The 20,083-nt window shown below is 39.2% G+C and overlaps 1 protein-coding gene across 1 annotated transcript in view; it reads left to right on the forward strand.

Moving 5' to 3' along the window:
* Positions 1-4,094: 4,094 nt before the first annotated feature.
* CRB1 (crumbs cell polarity complex component 1) overlaps positions 4,095-20,083 on the forward strand; it is a 147,907-nt gene continuing 131,918 nt past the window's right edge. Inside the window, 1 exon segment of the mRNA XM_044267540.1 lies at positions 4,095-4,554. Coding sequence (XP_044123475.1) covers positions 4,110-4,554 — 445 coding nt within the window. The 5' untranslated portion in view covers positions 4,095-4,109.

Raw genomic sequence — 20,083 nt, forward strand, 5'->3', positions numbered from 1 at the left:
TTTATTTCCCAGCTGATGAATATTTGGATTTTTTTCCCAGTGTTGGGCATTATGAATAAAGCCGCTATGAATTTTGCAAGGAAGTTTTTATGTAGACATTATGTCTTCATTTTCTTGGGGGAAATATCTAGGTGTGGAATTGCTGAATAAGTGTATGTTTAAGTTAATAAGACACTTGGTAACTGTTTTCCAAGGTGGCTGTGCCATTTTGCATTCCTACCAGCCATGTATGAGATATATAACTGATATAACACTACAACAACAGGAAAAGTAGTCTTTTAAGGTTTAATGCATTACTAAAGATAAAAAGCATAGTTTATGAATATATGAGGGTCAAACCAGCAGAATGATATAACTATTTTAAATTTCTATGAACATAAGAACATAGCTTCAGGGACACCTGGGTGGCTCAGTTGGTTAAGCGTCTGCCTTCAGCTCAGGTCATGATCCCAGGGTCCTGAGATGGAGTCCTACAAGGGGCTCTTTGCTCATCAGGAAGCCTGCTCCTTCCTCTACCTGCCACTCCCCTCGTTGTGCTCGCTCTCCCTCTGACAAGTAAATAAAATCTTAAAAAAAAAAAAAACAACTTTTGAATACAGAAGCGAAAATTGTCAGAACTAAAAGAAGAAATATGAAATTCATATTCACTATAGGAAATGTCAATGCATCAATCTCCGTGAAAGGAAATAGTATGAAAAGCCCCAATGCTACAGAAGTTCTGAATAACACAGTTAACAATTTGATATTATTGATTTTATAGATTTTTCCACAGGTCCAAGAAGAAATCACCATGAAAATCAGAAAATATTTTTATATGAATGATAAATAAATTTATAAGAAATGCAGTAAAGCTGTGCATACACAGAAATGTTTAGTCCTAAATTAAAAATAAGAAATACCTAAAAGAGTAAATAGCAGTTAAACCCAAAGCAAGTAGAATTAAGAAAATAAAAAGGCAAAAGCAGAAATTGAGGATCAAAAACAAAGATATTACAGACAAACTATACAAAGTCAAAGGCCAATATTTGAAAACATTAATACAACTGGTAATGTGTAGGCAAAAATGATTACTTTAAAGAGAGAGAGAGAGGGCATGAAGGAAACATCCATTTTCTCCACTTCCTGTCAACACCTGGTATTGTCAATTTTTGTCATTTGGCCATTCTAGTGGCCATTTTAGGTATCATTTTTAATTTCTGCTTCCCTAATGATAAATGATGTTAAGCATTTTTTAATGTGCTTATTAGCTATCCCTTTATGCCTTTCATGGAATTTTGAAAAGGAAAAGAATTAAACATTTATGTAAATATCATCATGTTTACATAAGAAACTCTACCCAATAAGTATCCTAACTTCTAAAATAATGCCATAAAAAGAAATGGACTTTAGAATCAGACAAACCAGAGGTTCAAGTCTTACCTCTCTTTGACACTATGCAGATGACTTAGTCCTTATAAAACTTAGCTTTTCATCTGTAAAATGCCTTACACAAATATTATAAGAAATCCATTTTAAAAGTTGCATTGGAAGGGCCTTGGGTATAAAAGCTAATTTCATTTGCTGTTTGTCTTTCTACACAAATGGTTCATTTCATGGCTTAAATAATAATGCTTTAGTATTAAAGGAAGAAAAAAAAACATTACCATCATCACTAACAAAATAAAAATAAATGGAAAACCTAAATTCATAAATGCCCTTGATGGTGAACAGGGCAACTGCAGTATTTAATTGAATTTTCTCAGTTTGGACACAAGAACTTTAAATGCTGTCCAAAGTTTGAACTTATTAAATATTTTCTCCTATTCCTCCCTATTCACTACCCCACACCCTCTCAAGCTTTTCTTATTATTGACAGGGAATGCCAACATCCCTCATGGTTTAGTTCTTTCTTTTGGGAAAATACTCTCCTTCCTTCACTTGCATTCATTTAAAAAGACACCTCAAGTACCTTTTCTTCATTGAGACTTTTCTCTGGTAACACTTTTTCTGGTCCCTGTGATTGCACAGCACCCTTCCATGTCTCCATTGTGACATTTCCCCCCTTCCTTCCAATGATAAGTATGTACTGAGCACCTGTGATGGGACAGTGGTGGTGTAGACCCAGGACATACAGAGGCACAAGGTCTCCTCCTGTCCTCCATGGAGCTAACATTCTAATGAAGAAGACAGAAAACAAACACAAACACAAAGAAATAACAGCATTTATTACATAGCAAATGAAACTTAGAAACGGAGTTCAGAGAAAGCTCTCAGGAAGTGACACTGGAGCTAAGACATCACATTTGAAGATGTGATAGGAAAGCCAGCATCTGAAAAAAGACAAAAAAAAAAAAAAAGAAAAAGAAAGAAAGAAAACTAAAGTATTAAAGTATTAGGATGATTACTTGAGTTTTCTCATAGGGGGTAGAAAATGTTTGCTCTCTGAACAACCCTCCTGATAATACAGAAGCATACATTAACTTTCTATGTGTAGGCACTAGAGGAAAATTGTTGGCTGGCAGAAAGACTCCACAGAAGATAATTATGAAAATCTTCTCACTCTTGTATGATGTACCAATTAGTCATTTATTACCAGTCTCTTCCCATCACCCTGTTGGTGGCCACACTGTGTTATGAGAACCACTTCTCTTTTTTGTAGGAAGAGAGGGAAAAGATTTATCATTACATATTTCTCAAAGTTTACACACTATTTTCTTCTGACAATAGTTGATTTTTGTCTCATGTCCTAAGAGCAAAGTCTCAATTTTGTACCTTTTTTTAAATTATAAGCCTATACAGTTGTCTACTACGATATTTGTGAGCAATATTGTAAGAAAGGAAATAAAAATAAGAGAATGATATAGTAGATAAGTCCACATGCAAGACAGTGTTTTGTGGGATAATACAATTGAGTTGACAATCATCCAGCTTCTCTGTATATGTGATTCAAAAGATAAGAATGCTGTGATCATAAGGCATGTATGTTTGGGGGAAAACTTCTACACATACAAATATCTAATGAGTTGACAAAAAATTAAAGAATTATTGTTTTCCCACTGGTTATTATTCCAAATAGAATTTATAAATGTAACCCTAGAACAGAGATGATTTTATAAAAACAAATTAAAAAAAAGAAAAACAAATTCCATAAACTTTATTACATCTATTTCCTTGCAGAAGGATTTAATTTGTCATCTGTAAAATGTATGTAATAACACTGTGTTGCCCTGAGGATTAGAAACAATGTATGTGACATACCTGGCAAGCTTGGTACAAAGAGTAGCGCTTCAACAAATAGTTGGTATTTTATTTTGTTTTAATGTTTTCATTATTCTATTTTTTTTAAGAACATAAATGGTAAGTGTGATAAAGCAGTCATAAACCAAGATGTAACATTCACTTAAATATTAGTTTCAGGGGCACCTGAGTGGCTCAGTGGGTTAAAGCCAGGTCCTGGGATCAAGCCCCGCATCAGGCTCTCTGCTCAGCAGGAAGCCTGCTTCCTCCTCTCTCTCTGCCTACTTGTGATCTCTGTCTGTCAAATAAATAAATAAAATCTTTAAAAATATATATTAGTTTCAGTTAGACTATATTCAGAGACAATTTTGTATTTTATTTCCCAGTACACTCCAGAATCTTCCATGGGAGAATGTGAATTTCAAAAATGTACGTGTATAAGACAGTTTACCAGTTGCTTCAATTCACCCCACTGCTCAACGGCATTTGGCCCTGAGAAAGGGAAGTGGAGAAGCAAAGAACTCTCAAACTAGCTATTTTTATTTCTTATTAGCAACTACATGACAAGATTTGACAAATCACCATTCATGAAAACCCTCATCATTAGACATCATTTGATCAAGCTCATCAACAGAATGTAGCCAACTGTATTTCATGAATGAGTCTGAGATGACAGAAGAACAGAAAGATATTTAATTGTATCCTTAGCCATATATCTGTAAACTTCATCTTGATATTTTTTTTATTCCCTTGTAGGTTCCTTTTGCAATAAAAATGACACCAGGTGCCTCTCAAATTCTTGCCAAAACAATTCTACATGCAATGATTATTCAAAGGACAACGATTGCCATTGTCCAGACGCAGCCATTAATTTGGACAAAGACTGCGACAGCATGAGAGACCCATGCTTCTCCAATCCCTGTCAAGGAAATGCCACTTGTGTGAACACCCCAGGAGAAAGGAGTTTTCTCTGCAAATGTCTGCCTGGTTTTAGTGGGACAACCTGTGAAACTGCCATTGTTTCCTGTGGCACAAACGCCTGCCAGCACGGAGGTGTTTGCCGTCAGGACCCTGTTCACCCTGTCTGCATCTGTCCTGATGGATATGCTGGAAGGTTCTGTGAAAACGATCTTGATGAGTGTGCTTCCAGCCCTTGCCACAATGGGGCCATGTGCCAGGATGGAATCAACAGCTATTCCTGCTTCTGTGTCCCAGGATATCAAGGCAGCCATTGTGACCTGGAAGTGGATGAATGTGTTTCGGATCCCTGTAAGAATGAAGCTACGTGCCTCAACGAGATAGGAAGATACACTTGTATTTGTCCCCAAGACTATTCTGGTAAGTATCACATTTGAAGACCAGAAGAGGTAGTTAGCTTTCCCTTCTTTTAATACGACAGAAGCAGAGGTGACTTTTTAGGTCTCATCCAATTGCTTATGAAAATGGTCTTGGTGGGAATTAATCACTAGATAAAAAGCTCCCTAAACCATGAAAATTCCCAGAGCCTAAGTATTTGCCCACTGTCACTGTTGTTTTAAATGGAGCTTTCCCATTATTCAATCCTCAGATTCAGCCTAGAGTTAGTGGGCTCTATGACGCCTTGCTTTCCAGGTCAGGGCCCTTCAAGTTTCCTCATGAGAAGATGCCTTTTGTGCTAGCGAAAGTGTGCCAGGAATGCCCACGCCTGCCACTGCAGCCTGCTGGGAAGGCAGGCCATGGAATGGACAGACGTTAGTGGGTTCCAGAATGTGAGCAACAGATGAGTGACAGCACAGCTGATGGAGCATGGGAAATAAAATAAACCACAGTTTTATTAATAAGGAAGTCACTTTTCTAAAATAAAGAAGTCCCTTCTTTAATTTCTTGGAAATAGCAAACAGTAGTACCTCCTGTCTATTCACAAAGTTCCTGTTGACGTAGTATTTGAGCACAGAGGAACAGGCTGACCATTCATTCACTAAAAGGGTACGTGCCATTTACTGTCCTCATGCTCAGTGTCTACACTCACCCTCCTGAACCAGTTACCCAGTCAGGTCATTTCTTCATGGTGACCATCCTTCTTGCCCTGTTTTACTCTTTGGAGTCTTTACAGTAAGGGGGGCAACATATGTCATCTATGCTTTCTCACATTCATTATTCTAACCTGCTCATAGCTTTCCTGTGCTTCCTGTTTCACATCTGGGTGACATTATTTACATTTAAATGCCACTTTTCCCAGATCTCTTGCTACTTTTGTAACCTCCTGCGGTATCTGACTTTCAACTTACCTTCTTCTCTGAACCCTTTCACACTTACTTCTCTGTCTTGTCATTCTTTTCCTGAGGATGTTAAGCAATATATTTGGAAAGTACTTCTCTTCAAAATTTATACCAGAATCCTCCAATGTCATCTTGTTAAAATTATACATTCTGAAATATCGCTTTTATAAAATAGCTATATCCCTAGTTGCTCTGACATGAAATTTGCTCCCTTTCCCTTAATCCTTACCTACAACCAATCCTCAAAGTCTCTCTGGACATCCAAGATGTCTTCCAAATTGAGCTCCTCCATTTTTTTTTATCAGTGCCTTTTCTCATGTCCTCATCATCTTGTGTATACTTATTATACAACCTCCCACACTCTACCTCCAGCCTCTACCTTCAAGTTATTCTGAACAGTGCCTCTGAAATAATCCTTCTAAAATAGATCTGACTGTGCCATTCCTTCTGAAGAAGCTTGAGAGCTGCCCACCACACAGAATAATTTTAACATCTCATTGAAAACCCTTCACAATTTGTCCCTTACATATTATCTCTACAACCTCTTCCACCAAGGTATTCCCTTTCCCTGAATTGTCTTCATTTTTTACTCAGGTGGTTTCCCTCCCTCTGGGAGGTCCTTCTTCAAGTCAATGTCTACTCTGTGAAGTCCTGTACTTGCAGAACTTTGTTCATCTCTCGCCTAACTTGAGAAACATTTCTGATTTACTCTCTGCTAAAATAATACTTCTAAGCTGCTACAGTAATTATTACTTCTGTAGCAGTTTGTGCCTCTATTAAAGAACTCTGTCCTATTCTTCAGATATCTGTGTTTTTGTCTCTTCCCACTGAAGTATTAGTTCCGAAAGGACAGAAGTCACGTCTTATATGTATTCTTTAATTCATCAACATTTGGGAGTATTTATTACATGTCAGCATTCGTATTAAGACATACATTTGTATTAAGACACCTTAGGAATAGTACTTAAGGTACCCAGCGTAGTGCGTAATGGCTGCTTAATAAACTGTTTCTGAATTGTTCTAACTGCCTAAATTCTTGTATATACTTACTATACACAATATTTTTCTGGGCATCCTCTGTGGTAATGAAACTGACGTAAATAGATATTAGAGTTTGCCTTCTCTACGCATATGTTATGATAGTAGAATGATGTATTAAGTGGAATTTTTTTTATTATTGATTGCCTTCAACTACCAATATTAAACTAAAACTTACGAGGAACAATGGAGGGGTTTATGAAACAGTACTTATACATGAAATTTCCTTATTTAGGTGCCAAATCATCATGCTCATTGTTTAAAATTGAGTTACAGCAATTCAATTTCAGTTTTTAAAATTTTTGAGTAAAAATGAGAGATACATTTTTGTGGGGCTGGTGTGGGATTGCTTTTGTTTATAATGGACACATTTAACAACTGCTTTGGTTTATCAAGATAGTATCTTCTATTTCCTGCTGCTAGTACGATATTGTGAATGGTGACTAAAAGAAACAGACATGACATCAGAGAAATGTCTCAGCCATTTTAGCTATAGTGTTCTGAAATAGTCTTGTAATTGCAAAACACAGCTTGAAAAAGGATGTTTTACAATGTATGTGTTTTTATTTTTTTACATTTCAATTAATTGGATCATAATGAATCCTTTCAGTGGTATAAATTAGGCATAAAAGATGTCAAGGGTATATTCCAAATGTAGTGAAGTACCTCCATTATAATACTTTACTCTACAATGAATTAACTTATACTGTGGATATATCGTATCACAACTGGACCCAATGAAAATCAATGCCTTTTCCTCACTATAATATTAGCTCAAAGCTCACAGTGAGGACACTTCCCTTGCTCAAACCCTGATATAATAGAGTTGTTCCCTATTTGACTATGTTCTTCTATTGTTTTCTAAGAAATCAGCTAAATTTTATTATTTTAGCTCTGCTGACATAACTATAACTTGCTTACAGACAGAGTTTAAATGACACTCATCAGGTAGAAAGAATTATGTCTGTTATGAGCTAGTTAGGTTTATTCAGACACAAAGGTGCAATTTTAGGCTTGATCACCAGTCTCCCCAAGTAAAACAGCCCGCATTCTGGGAGCTCATCAGTGGTTCCCAGCCCTGACTAGACAGCAGCCATCACCCAGAGAGATCTGAAACAGGATGCTCAGACCCCCCCTTCAGAGAGTCCAATTTAATTGACGATTCTAATGTATAGCTAGGGCTGGGAGCCAGAAATCAGATTTATGTGAACTTAATTGAGAAACTTTTCTTGAAATATCCCCCCATCTAGGCCCACAAGGAGGCTTGCTTACCTCAGTGCCATCCCCCGGCTACCAGTATTTGTGGCAATTAATGAGAAACTCAAGGAAGGTCTATAGGACCAGGGAAAAAGCCAGAGCTGGGAAGGGAAGAAAAAGAATTAGTAATCAGCATGGATGCATACTTTGGCTCAACCTAGACCTCCCAATGAATCCTGGAAGCTATTACAATAACCTAGCTGCTGTGCGGTACATCCAAATTTAGAGACTCATAAAGAAGCTGGCTTCCAGGGAAAAGCCTGTGCTCCTCAGAGCAGCCAAGTAAGAAAACGTAATAAATTTTAAAAGACAGAGAGGTAGGAGAGGAAAAAGAGCTGTAGCACACGGAGAGAGGGTTCACACTGCGGGAATCCTACTCTGTGCACGCCACTGTGTTTCCTAAGTGGTGATTCATGAACTACAGAAATAGGCTTAGAGAGAGCTGCTAAAGAGGTTGGTGAGAATATGCCAGGCATAAGCAAAAACTCCAATTTAAGCTGAAAGTAAACAGCTGCAAACTTCTTTTAATGAAAAGAATATTAGCCTTGAGCACGTGACTGCTTTGAGTTCAAGTTTATGCAATACATCATTCTTTCACTGAGGTCTTTCTTAAAACGAACAGATTGATGAGTGAACATTTTTCACGTTAAGATGCCTGCAATATGAGAAAAACGGGGCCATGAGAGGGCAGGGAAAGGGCAATCAGATGCACGATGAAGCAAAACACTGCAGGAAAGTATCTTATTTCCTCCATTATAAAATAGGTTTTTGGCATAGAAACAATCTTGTGGAAAATAAGGGAAAAAAACCCCACTTCATCAAATTTACTTATTGATTATAAGATGCATCTTTATTTCAGAAACGAAATCTTATGAAAAAAATTCATTTTATATTCAAGAAAATGTGTTAGTATAGGGAGACTAGTTAGAAGACTAGGTAGCACATGGAGACTAGTTAGTTAGAAACTCACTGCAATACCAGGAGTAAGACATTAGGATCTGGCCTGAAAAGGCTGACGGTAGGGATGAAGGGGAAGGTAGATGTAGGGTTCAGTAAGAAGATGACTCACTTACCATTTACTAAAGCCAGAATATTCCCAAACTTATTATACCCATGAAAAACTTGAAATTTCTAATATGAAAAATATGAGTGCTTTGAAATTTCAATTTTCATTTCCAACTTAATAAACTTATCTCTGTTGGTAGTTCTTAAAGTTTAGCACGTATCAGACTCACCCAGAGAGCTTATTAAAATACAATTTCTGATTTAGTAGATTTGTGGTGGGGGCTATGCATTTATAACAAGCTCCCATGTGATACTGATGCTGACACTGCTGGGGTGGGGACCACAGTTTGAGATACCACGTTGTAGACAACAATGAGGATTTTCATGTGACAGCACAAAGTAGAGTGTGTGTGTAGTATTTATTGATAGTAACAGCTCTGGATAAATGATATGAATGAAAACAACTATCTGTTGAATTCATTCAGTTGTTAATTTTGTCAATACACAGACACTTCCATATGTATATACATCGAAGTAGGCATTTTTATAGGTTCTGCAAATATAAGAATAAAGAAAAGTGATGAAAAAGTCCTCTTACATTCTAGAGGGAAGAGACAGACGTGTATAAGATAAGTAATAAATTAAATATTTAGTGGGTTAAGTGGTGATAAATACAGTGGAGAAAAGTAAAAGTAAAAAAAGGGGGGGAATTAAGAATTGAACTTTACATTAAATGACTAGGGAAGGGCTTACTAAGAAAGTAACACATGAGTAAAGTTTTAGAGAGGAAAGGAAGGGATTCAGGCAAATGTGTTGTGGAATAGCATTCAAAGCAGAGGAACATTCAGTGCATATTTAATGCATTCAGTGCAAAGGCCCTGAGGTCAAAAGTACTGGAATGTTTGAGAAGCAGCAAAGAAGCTGATGTGACTAGAGTGGAGTAAACAAGGAGAAGGAGACATAATTGACTACTGGGGCTGGTGGGCCATTGTAAGGACTTTGGCTCTTGCTCTTAATAAGACTGGAAGTTGTTGGATAGTTTGAGCAGAGGACAGAAATGATTTGACTTACCTTTTAAGAAAATCTCTCTCCTTGTTATGTTGAGGACATACTGAAGTAAGTGGGTAAGGTAGAACTAGGTGTCCAATAATACAATAATTTAAGTCAATGGACTATTATTAACTGGGGAAAAGCAAAGAAAAGTATCAAATTTTAACAACACCTTTTTCCTCTTTTAAAATTTCAGATAAGAATTAACACAGAGGATCATGGATCATGCAAACAAAATGTGTGCACACCTTTACTGACCTGCTCTCTATTTCCCTCTGGTGGGAAGTCTAGATAATGCAGGACAGGTCTAGCCTGGAGAACAGTTCTGCAAATGTGGTGCCTTACCAGTTTCTATCAACTGCATTGTCATACAGTTTTTCACATACATACCTGAAACTTATTCTATCTTTCTGCATTACATGGTTATTCATTTATAATTTTCTTTTTTTTTAAGATTTTATGTATTTATTTGACAGAGAGAAATCACAAGTAGATGGAGAGGCACGCAGAGAGAGAGAGGGAAGCAGGCTCCCTGCCGAGCAGAGAGCCCGATGCGGGACTCGATCCCAGGACCCTGAGATCATGACCTGAGCTGAAGGCAGTGGCTTAACCCACTGAGCCACCCAGGCGCCCCATTTATAATTTTCTATCAGACCTTCTTCCATTAATAATTTTTTATGTTCTTTTCTGTGCCTATTCCAATAATCTTCATCCATTCTGATGAGTAAGACCAGCATATATGACGTCACTAACGCTGATGTTGCCGTTACAGTGGCCCTTATCAAAAGCATAATTTGAATTTCAGCCAGTTTGGAAATTTGAATGAGGCTTATGTTCCATCTTTTCTAAATATATTTTTGATTAACCAAATCACTTTTCTAATATCATTTTTGTATGACAAATCATATAGATAATTTAATGGTCATGAACATAACTTAGGGAAATTAAAGTATTATATATTATAAAATCTAAGCTTATTTTATGAGAAAAATTATTATCATTATGATTACCATTACTATTGAAAGTTTTTTACTGATTACTGATTTACTGATTACTGATTGAAGTTTTTCTTAAAATTAATACGTTAATAATAATTAATTAATAAGTTAATAATAAATTAAAAGGAAGTTAATACGTAAATGATTTGATAAACTTAAATCAACTTATTGGGAATAATTAATTGTCTATATTTATGTAAGATATACAATATGTAAGACATGAATTCAAAGAACATTTAAATATTGTTTCTGTGACCATCAACCAAAATATTTCACATTTCACTCATCATCCGGTATATAGGTCCGTAACTAATATTTTTCACACCCAAAAGGCAAATAATGTGTACCAACCAGAAAAGAGTATTTGAATTTCCCAGGTAGTATCTTCATGTCATCAAAAGAAAATGACTATTTTTCTATGTGCTCTTAACTCTAGAAGTTGATCACTTTTTGTAGTGTCATATAAAAAAACTAAACACTTGTTCAGGCTTTTGCTCAGAACGAGAGCCATGTGAAATACTTTTATGAAGAAATGAAGTTACTGGCTTTTGCCAAATGTTTGTTGAATGAGTGAACAAAATAACACAAATTACACATTCAGCAAATATTTATGACATACTTGCATGGCACTGGACACTGTACCAGACCGTGGAGACATAAAGATGATTAAGACAAAGTTTATTATCCCTGACAAATACTCACAGTTTATTCTGGGAGGAGGCGTGCAAACAAAACTCACGGTCTCTCGCTTGACAGAATGCTGAGGAAACACCAAGAAAGGAGCCCATGACACTGCTTAGGGCCAGGAAGATCTTCAGAGAACAAGCGGCCTATGAGCAAAGCAAAAATGCACTTCTTTCAGGATGCTGAACTGAAACTCATGTCCTCTGACAACATTTATTACCACTATTATTGTAGGAGTAATAATGAGCTGAAGAACAAGGGGGGGACGACTACAGAGCCTTTAGAAAAGGGTTAACATGGGGTGCCTGGGTGGCTCAGTGGGTTAAAACCTCTGCCTTTGGCTCAGGTCATGATCCTGGGGTCCTGGGATCGAGCCCCGCATCAGGCTCTTTGCTCGGTGGGGAGTCTGCTTCCCCCTCTGTCTCTACCTGCCTTTCTGCCTACTTGTGATCTCTCTCTCTCTAATTTAAAAAAAAAAAAAAAAATCTTTAAAAAAAAAAAAGAAAGAAAGGAGCGGACGGCTCTTCTGTCATCTTTGCTTTGACCTGGTTTGTGGTGTAGTTCGTAGTTGCGAATGGCAATGCTCCATTTTAAACTCCTTGTCTGAGTACTTCTCTGACTTCCTGGCTACCAGCAGGGTATGTGGGTGCAGGCCTGAGTGAGGAGGGGAAGAGCTAAAAAATACGCAGTAATATTAAGTGTGGGTGAAATGGAGAGACTGTGGAATCTGAAAGCAGAAGACAAGGCTTCCAGTTCCACCTCTGATGCGGTCTAGTGGTTTCTAGTGGTTTGACATTGATAAATGGTTCTGAACTGTGTCCTCACTCTAACACACAGGCATTGTGACACCACCTAACTCTCAGGGTCATGGTGACAATGAAATAACTTACTCAAAGTTTTTCCATAAACTATGAAGCCGTGAAAATGCTGGTTGTCACTAATTTAATATCTTCAAGTATTGCTGCTAGCATTTAACAATATTTACCTATACTTTTTATAGGAATCCGTTTCTTTTTTTTTAATATTTTATTTATTTATTTGACAGAGAGATCACAAGTAGGCAGAGAGGCAGGCAGAGAGAGTGAGAGGGAAGCAGGCTCCCCGCTGAGCAGAGAGCCTGACGCGGGGCTCAATCCCAGGACCCTGAGATCATGACCTGAGCCGAAGGCAGCGGCTTAACCACTGAGCCACCCAAACGCCCCAGGAATCTGTTTCTTAAACTGAACAGCTTTTTTTTTTTAATATATTAGAACCGTACTCAGGGATAAATTAACTGAGGTCATAATCTCTGTGCTCTATTATCAAGTTTAAAACTGGAAAATTATGATATGTGTAGGCAAGAATTTATTCTCTGAATTTGCCATATCATTGAACAAAAGAATTAGGACTGTATTTGCTTTATAACATTTCTCAAACATTCAGGAATTACAATTATCCTAATGGATAAAAACACAAGAAAGATATTATAATGATTAAAACATTGTAATTACAGAAGTGTGAAATGTATAATGTTGGCATATTTAACACAAGATGCAAATATTATAATTTCCCTATTATCTTCCCAAGAAACTCACAAAATTCAGCAAGATAGAAACCACTTATAAAAGTAGAGTGTATTTCAAACATAGCATCTTAGAGAGTTGGAAATTAGTTACTCTGAATTAAACTTTACTAATTTTATATATTACAAAGTATATATATGCATACACATTAAATATAGACAGTAGATTGAGGAAGCATACCTATTAATTAGGAATAGGACATTTTAGAATCAAATAATATCCCACATGTTACGCTATTTATGATAGCAGTAAAGTGAGAGGAAGAGCACACAGATAGACTTCGGGAAGAAGGAAGGGCGGGTTTGTTGGTACCGGGAGTAGCAGCAGGGCATGGGGAAGTAGAATATTTAATATTTCCACTGACAACCGTATTCCTGAAAGTGTCATTAGATTCAAGAAAGCACTAGAACGCACTCCCTATTCTCCGTTGAGGGCTGACCCACAGGAGCCAGTCTTTCTATCCCTAGAACTACTTCTAGCCTCCACGAACTTTCTAGAAAGCTGAGAAGACTGCAACAGCGTCGAAAACATTCTTCAACGCGCACCGACGGTAGAAGGAATAGACGGGAGGGCAAATAGCGGTAAGACTTTAGAAAACCCGCAGAAAACGAGTTTAAGATGGAAGCAGAGGTTATTCCAGTTATGTCTCTCTGTGAAGGCAAATCCTGTAGAAACGAAAAAGATTTCTGTATCTATAATGACAAAATAATAAAACCAGTTAATCCATAAAGAAAACAGCACATACCGCGCACAGGCGTGTATTGCCATTAACAGCCCCAGAGGTTGGGGGTAGTTCGAGGGTCGCAGAGACACAAGGTAACCGCCCAGGTGCAGGCCCCCCCCATACCCAGTGGTGCCGATTTCCCCAAAGGCAGGCGTGGGGTGGGGTGGGGTAGGGTGGGGTGGGGCAGGGGAGGGGCCTGGCTGCCTGGCCAGGCGGGGCGCGCGGGCCTGGGGAGCCCCAGTCGCTGGCACTGCTGCAGCGGTCTCCGCTGGAGAGCCCCCTGCGCCTGCGAGACCCGCTCCTTGCTCTGTGGCAAGCGGGAATCTGGGCCATCCCAGTTCTGTCCTGGGCTGTGACCCGGTTCAGGGGAGGCAGCCCCTGTTCTGGGCTCTTGGGGAAAGGCAGGCATCTGGCCTCATTCAGGCCTCTGCATCTACAGAAGGGGCCCTGACATCCAGGAGCCAGTTATTGGAGGAACTCAGAAACCTTGCCTCGTGGCACCAGGATACCCCGGAATAAAAGACATCTGGGGTCAGTTATTCCTGGAGACGCCTTGCTCAGTATCAGGCTGCACGTTCAAATGGGGACTGTCGCCTATTTGCAGCCACCGCCTCAGAGTGATTCACAGAGCTGGGGCATCCCTGCACCCAGGAGGATATGCAGGTGGTTGGCGCCAGACCCTAGCTCCAAAGACCTGGAGGAGTACCGGCTGCTGGAAACTTCCTGAAGGGGTTGGTACTGACCTTGCCCAGGGTGTCAGGGAAGTCAGGGATTTGGAAGCCATCCTGGGTCTGCAAGGGCCAGGTCACTAGAGTGGGCTCTAATAGGAAATAAACATCTGCCTAATTCCACGCCACAACCAACCAACCGATGACTATTCCTCTTGAAGGCAGATTTGGGGCAATTTGACTGCCTTGCCAGGGCCAGGCGGGGCAGGCTTGACTGAGGATCCTTCAGCAAGAGACACCAGGGATTTCTAGAATCCAGAGGCCTGGCTACTGGGGTTTTGGATCCAGAAAGGGCGTATTGGTCTGGCACAGCTTTCTGAAACAAGCAGCAATCTGGTCCAGCTCTGGTTCCTAAACCAGGCCAGGACCGGTTCAGGAAAGCCTGGGTTCCTATGGTGTTCTCTGTGGGAAACCAGGCATCTGCCGACGTCTAAGGCTGCAGCTTCACAAAGGGACCCTATCACTCCGAACAAGATATCTCTGGAATTCTGAAGCCTTGCTTGGGGGAACCAGGTGCCCTGGAATGAGAAACATCTGGGATTTCTGGTTCCTGGAGAGGCCTGGATTCCCCATCAGGTAGCACGTCCAAACGGAGAGTGACTGTTGCCATCTTTGTAGCCATAGTATCAGGTTGTATTGAGGTGAGAGGGGCCACGGGGCTGGGCCCTAGACCTCAGGCCTGAAGGGCTCCAGATGCCCAAGTCCTGCAGAGAAGACCATACAGCAAAGGCTGTGTAGTGCAGTTCCGCGTAGCTGGAGACTGCAGGAGGACCTCCATCGAGAGAGCCAGCTCCCTGGAAAGGGAGTTTAGGGAACAAAGCATGGAATTCCATCCCTAACCTAGCTACAGGCACCTGGTCCCCTGAAGGCAACCTACTGGGAATACGACTGCCTTGCCTTGGCTGGGTGGGTAGCCTGGCGTGCGGAGCATCCAATGAGAGGCCAGGGAGACCTGGACCATGGGCGGAGGGAGGCCAGGTCAGGGAGTGGATTTTGTGGTAATAATAAAGTATTAATAATACTAATAAGAAATAATGGTAAAGTAAATACAATAAGTAAATAGTATAAAATAATATAAAATATAAACCCATTTTCATATTTCATCAGAATGAATCACTGATAGTTACATTGATTTCATATATATCAGGAGACAAAAAAAAATTGTGGCTAAAATATAATACACCAAGGCGCACTTGTTATGGAGTGCCTCATAATTCCTAGATTTAAACCTGTGACCGAGAAAAGAGCAGTCGTCAAATGGATAAAATTCAGTCATCTTTCAGAGATGAATCCCAGGCTTATAGAGTCTACCTTAAGTAACTATTTTGTAAAAGGTATTTTAGCGTCCTTGGAAAAGGTATATCTAATTGCACAAGCTAGAAATCTTACTGGGTAAAAACTCAAAGATGTTCCCCTGAAAATTAAAAATCTGCCTTTAATCTTCCACAGCATCTTGCTAATCAATGTTATGCTTGTTTTACACTATTAACCAGAGCACGAAGTCATCAGCCTCTTCGTTCTAGGATGTTAAAAATGTCATGACTATGATATAGCGGAGGAATGGGTGATACAATCTCTAGCGGTCGTGGTCAGGGGTGCTGGAGTACCTCTTTGCAGTGATACGTGGTTCAGACTCGCACGGACAATTGTTGTAATCAATCCACCATGCATCATTCTTTAAAGAAGACAGGAATAGTGTTTATACTTCTTATTCAAAAGGAGATAGTATGCATAGTGGCCTGTTAGATATTAAATATATTGAGCAGACTCCGAAACTTAGGATGATAACTAAAAGCTAGGTGTTATTATTCCCAAAGCATGGGCTCTGCAGGGAACGAGAACGGTGTTGAGAGAGGTCTGTCGATGGCACACTGCATGCGTTGTGCATTCTCTCCCCACCGCAACGAGTGATGAGCACAACATCAAAGACGAGACCTGCTTCAGGCTGATAACATATGATGGGCACTATCTTGGGGCACAGAATGTTACCATTGATCTATAATTGCTGAAGGATGCATATTGAGGTGCAAAATCTCTAATGCTGATCAGAAGTTTAAGGCACAGTCATTCAGAAACAGTGTTTCGTTTTAAACATTTGCCAAAGCCATAAATCTGCCTTTACGCCTTTTGATTTCGAGTGGGGCCAGGCTCGCAGAAGCATTGAGGACCTCTGTCCTGGCAGACCAGATTGCCTTCTGGGACAGATGATGGATTAATCCATAGCAAGGCGCGATCATTCATTCAAAATTCATTGAGCGTTTTCTTTTCTTTTATTTTTTGAGCGTTTTCTATATTTAAGAATATGTACTAAATGCTATAGATCTTAGTGTTAAAGGACAAAAAAAATTTCACTTTGATGGTTTTGTAGATAAAATGAACAAATAAGCATTTGTGGTAAAATAGAATACGTACTTTTATATGACAGGGGATTATAAGAGAAGTGTCGAGTGGCACCTAAGGCAGACATAAGTAGTTAAGTAGAGTTTCCAGCATCATGGGATACTCAAACTCAAATTTTCAGAATGAATGAGAATTAACTCCCGGGGACTAGGAGTGAAGTGTGGGACATCACAAGCAAGGGGAATGCTATGTGCAGCCCAAAGATATGAGAGACGGTGGAGCGGTAGGAACATCATTGTGGGTGGTACCTATAGAGTCCACACCTTACTGAATCTTCTACCATATTCGAAGGCTTTATCCTGGAGACAAGAGGAACTGTTTCTAAATTTTGCATAGACAATGATATCATCAGACTTGTATTTTATAATGATCACTCTCAGAAATGTAGAGAATGACTTGAAAAAGAGATGTCAGTAGCAGTAGGACAAGAAGAGAGAAGGTGAGTGTCTGAATAAGGTTGGAGCAATGGGGATGGCCCTTTAGATCCATTTCCATGGGGGAAATGACAGGATTTGGTGACTAATCAGAATGTGGGAAATAAAAACAAGATGATGATAACTCCTAGAAATCCGGCTTGGGTGATTTGGAGATAATCCCATTCACTGAGAAGAGTTTATATTTGGAATTGTGGAATGATGGCTGTTGAGATAGTTGGAGAAGACATCCTACAATAATTGGAATCAGAAGAGTAATATGGCCTAGAGTTACAGACTGCTAACGTGTATCTTACATGAAGATGTCACTGGAAAAATTCCTGATATTCATTAGAATGGTCACCTGCTTCTAGATCATTGTCTTTCTTAAACACAAATCAGGCAAAAACAAGCCTTCAGTCTTTTCCAAAGTGTCTTTGATTCCTTCACCTTTGCTGGAATTTGATGAAACCACTTTCCACGCAACCCTTATTAAAGGGTTTTTTTGTTTTTGTTTTTGTTTTTCCCTTTTTTTTTTTTTTTTACTCGATTCTCAGAGCCAGGAGAGAAGGTTTGCTTTCTTGCTAACCCCCCTCCTCCTGAAAGACCACTGATTCACCATTCATTGACTGCTTACACTACTCTTCTTTTCCTCACAAGCCATTATTTCCCAACCTCCAAGACAACGACCAGCATTCTCAATAACTTCTGCTCTTTCCCAGACAACTTCTTCACATTTGGTTCAATTCAGCAAAATGTGCTGAACACCTGTCATGGGGCAGGTATTTGTCAGACACTGCGGATGCACATCCTTGAAGGACGTAAGGCCCTGGGCTGTGATGCAGGCTCATGGCCAATAGCACAGGCTCTAAACTCACATGGTCTCTAATGGAATCCAGCTCTACCACCTTCTAGCCTTTTAGTCTGTGTCAGGTTTCCACTTTCCCTGCGCCTCAGTTTCATCATGAAGAAAAAGAGCATAATGACAACGCCTCATGGATGATTTTTCAAAGATCAAACAAAATCAAATAATGTCCATAAAATGCTTAGCCCAATACCTGATGTGAAATAAGCTCTTGGTCAATCTCTGCTCTTACTATTGATGATAAGGAAAGATCCTTGTCCTTAAAGCAGTTGTTGAAGATCAGCAAGTAACAAATAAGAAGCTATAATGCTGAAAATGCTATGAAAACACAAAAGGATGGAGCCGGTAAGGAAATCGGGGAGTATACTTCACTGAGGATGAGGCATTTAACATATGTCTGAAAGGATGACTTCATCATTTGGGACCCCTGGTTGGCTCAGTGGGTTAAAGCCTCTGCCTTCGGTTCAGGTCATGATCTCAGGGTCCTGGGATCGAGCACCACATACGGCTTTTAGCTCGGTGGGGAGTCTGCTTCCTCCTCCCTCTCTGCCTGCCTCTCTGCCTGCTTGTGATCTGTCAAATAAATAAATAAAATCTTAAAAAAGAAAAAAAAAAGGATGACTTCATCAGATGGACAAGTAGGAAAAAACCTTTGAGAGAGAGAGAGAATTGGTGTGTCCAAGCACTGGGAGGTTGGAGTGTATGGCGGGTTTGAGAAGAAGAAAATGATCTGATATGACTGGCATAGATAGAATTGTGAGGAGATGTGAAACCAGAAGTATTACCAACGTTCCTAGTTGTCAAAAATGAAGACTTTTCACTTTGTCCAGATCCAGTTGGGAGCAATTTCAGAATTTTATGGGCCATGCTTTTCGCATTTCTTGAGCTCCTTGTTTTCAGTGACCTGCTCCACTATCCCCCTACAGCCATACCCTGATGCAGTCTCAAGTTGCACCCTCTCATCCTTCCAAACCGCTTTCCCACCGAAGGTCCCACATTCTGAACTTCCAGTGTCCTTGTTTCTGTTGAATTTTTATCTCATCTTTCGCAGAGTATCAACCATCTGGCTTCTCCACACTCAAACCGTCCAAAGCTCCTTCTCGATCTTGCTGTTTCCTTAGGAGCCTGGGCTTTGTGGAGAGCTATTCTACTGATGGGCCTGTATTGTTTTTTGAGCCTTCTTGTTCTTGACCTGCAGTTATCTCCTTGCAGATTTGCAGTTCTGGAGAGCCCCTCATTGTCTACTCTTTTCTCCTAATTTAAAGTCAATTGAGCTACCTCAAATATTTACTACCTAAATAGTAGACTATATATTTACTGTTGCTCATTAGCTATGTCTATGTCCATTGTAGCCCTTTTAAAAAAATCATATTTAGTATAGTGGCTCCTCCAAATCTGTCCAGTATGCCATCTCTATTTGTTTTCTTGGAATTGGAATCTTTTCCAAATTCCCTTTGAGGAATATGTTTGCTTCAAAGACTTTTCAAAAATATTTTTTATCCTATCTACCCTGAGGAATTGAAGAAGGAATAGGAAAGAACAAATAGATTATAGGTATAATATACCTATTATAGATTATACCTATATCTATACCTATAATACCTATACCTATACCTATAATACTTATATACCTATAATACCTATAATCTATAATACATTATAGATTAAAATACATTATAGATTATAGATTATACATTATACATTATAATACCTATATACCTGTAATACCTATAATCTATAATACATTATAGATTATAGGTAGTACCTACCATTCATTGAGCATTTACTATAATCCAACCTTGGTGTTAGCAATGGCAGAGCAGAGCTTCGTTCTAAGTGGTCTGTCTACAAAATCCATGTTCTTTCTACTCTTCCATGATGAATG

The sequence above is a fragment of the Neovison vison genome, chromosome 10 (genome assembly GCF_020171115.1).
Source record: "Neovison vison isolate M4711 chromosome 10, ASM_NN_V1, whole genome shotgun sequence".
In the NCBI taxonomy this organism is placed as follows: Eukaryota; Metazoa; Chordata; class Mammalia; order Carnivora; family Mustelidae; genus Neogale; species Neogale vison.